The 1,688-nt window shown below is 42.7% G+C and overlaps 1 protein-coding gene across 1 annotated transcript in view; it reads right to left on the reverse strand.

The window, feature by feature from the left end:
• SETD2 (SET domain containing 2, histone lysine methyltransferase) overlaps nucleotides 1-1,688 on the reverse strand; it is a gene marked incomplete at its 5' end in the record, with an annotated part of 86,910 nt that overhangs the window by 70,259 nt on the left and 14,963 nt on the right. Inside the window, 1 exon segment of the mRNA XM_014585197.2 lies at nucleotides 149-277. Within this exon segment, the coding sequence (XP_014440683.1) occupies nucleotides 149-277 (129 nt within the window).

The raw sequence follows: 1,688 nt of genomic DNA on the forward strand, positions 1-1,688 counted from the left end.
TTCTTCTTTCTTACCAACTACCAAGTGGTTGTTCTGTACAATAATCACTAGTAAACCTCAGCATAATAGAGAAATTATCTTCTTACAAAACATCTAACCAAGTTCAACAACACAGAAATTAAGTGAAAGGTGATTAAAAAGAAGTTACGAAGGAAGATCTTTGGCTGCTCTCAAGCCCCAGCCCTTCTTCTCTGTGAGTATGACTTCCACATCTGCGTGCTGTTTCCTCTGGAACCGTCTATTGGAACAATAATCCCCATTTGGACACCGAGAAGAGCTGAAATGAGAAACAGTGGAAATGAATTCTTAAAAGCACCAAAGAACCAAAACGTCTTGACTAGAATGCATCGTGTGACTACATGAATCTGTATCTTTATGGCAGGGTCAGAGCATGTGTGGTAACCCCAAGGAAGCTTTCCCCAGTAACTTTTTCCATCACAAAGGGATTCTTTAGAACTGTCTACATTGCTCCTTGAAAAGATCACCACGCAGCTTCAACATCTGGTCATCACATGGCAGGTTTGTCTGCCACTCCCTGGTGTCCTGAACTACTCCTCTACTCCTCAGAGCAGGTAAGCTGGTGATGCAGCCAATTCTGCAGAGTCACTTAATTCCAACAGTGCAGCTTCCTTTCACATTCTAAGCTCAACACCATAATTTGGTCTTTTAAATGCTGCTAACTACTTGATCTGCATTTGAGAGAAGCTAAAGTCAGAGTAAACATAACTGAGCGAGGCTATTCTCCCACAAATCCCAAAGTAAAAATAGCAAAAACCAAACATTCATTGGATTCTTAATATTCCAAAGTTGGCAGATATAAAGGCTTTTTTAAAAGAATGATTAATTTTTTTCTTATTATTATTTTAAATTTCTTATAGAGCACATGCCCTCACCAGAGAAAGAGAGCAAGAGTAAGAGAGAGAAGGAAACTGAGAAAGCAAGTCACCAGGTCTGGGACTCGAACCAGGCAGCCACTGGAATCCCAGTACCTTAACTATCACACTACCTAAAAGCCCCAATATAAAGGCTTTTTAAAAAATAATTATTTTATTTTAACTGTATTTATTTATTTTAATTTGACCAGAGAGGGACAGAGTGATAAGAGATATAGAGAGGGAAAGTGAGAAAGCAAGCCACCAGTTTCAGGACTTGAACTATGGTCGGCCATATGGGAGTCCAGTGCCCTTAACAACCATGCCACCTGCCAGCCCCTATTATAATTTTAATTTCGCTATAGGTCATGTGCACTCACCAGGGTGAGAGAGAGAGAGAGAGACAGAGAGAAAAAGAGAAAGCAAGCTACCAGGCCCAGGACTTGAACTGTGGTTGGCCACATGGGCGTCCAGCGTTCCCAACCACCCACACTACCTGCTGGCCCATATAAAGTCTTTTAATGCCAATCAAAACTACAACAGGAACCAGTAGTTAGTGTAATGGCTATGTTGTTGGACTCCCATGTAGTTGACCGCGGTTCGAGTCCCGGACCCGGTGGCTTAAAACTCACGCCAAGCGCGTGGTGCGTGTGTGCCCAAGATCCCGAGAGGAGAATGGAGAATAAGGGATTGCGGCGTGGCCATCCCCCCTGGGGGGTGATTTCTCGCTTTCTATCTCTCTGTCTTTCTGGCGAGTGCATGCGCCCTATAGCGAAAAATCTCTCAAAAAAAAAAAGAAGAAAAAGTTTCTTTCCT

Source organism: Tupaia chinensis, unplaced genomic scaffold (genome assembly GCF_000334495.1).
Source record: "Tupaia chinensis unplaced genomic scaffold, TupChi_1.0 Scaffold149184_1, whole genome shotgun sequence".
NCBI lineage: Eukaryota > Metazoa > Chordata > Mammalia > Scandentia > Tupaiidae > Tupaia > Tupaia belangeri.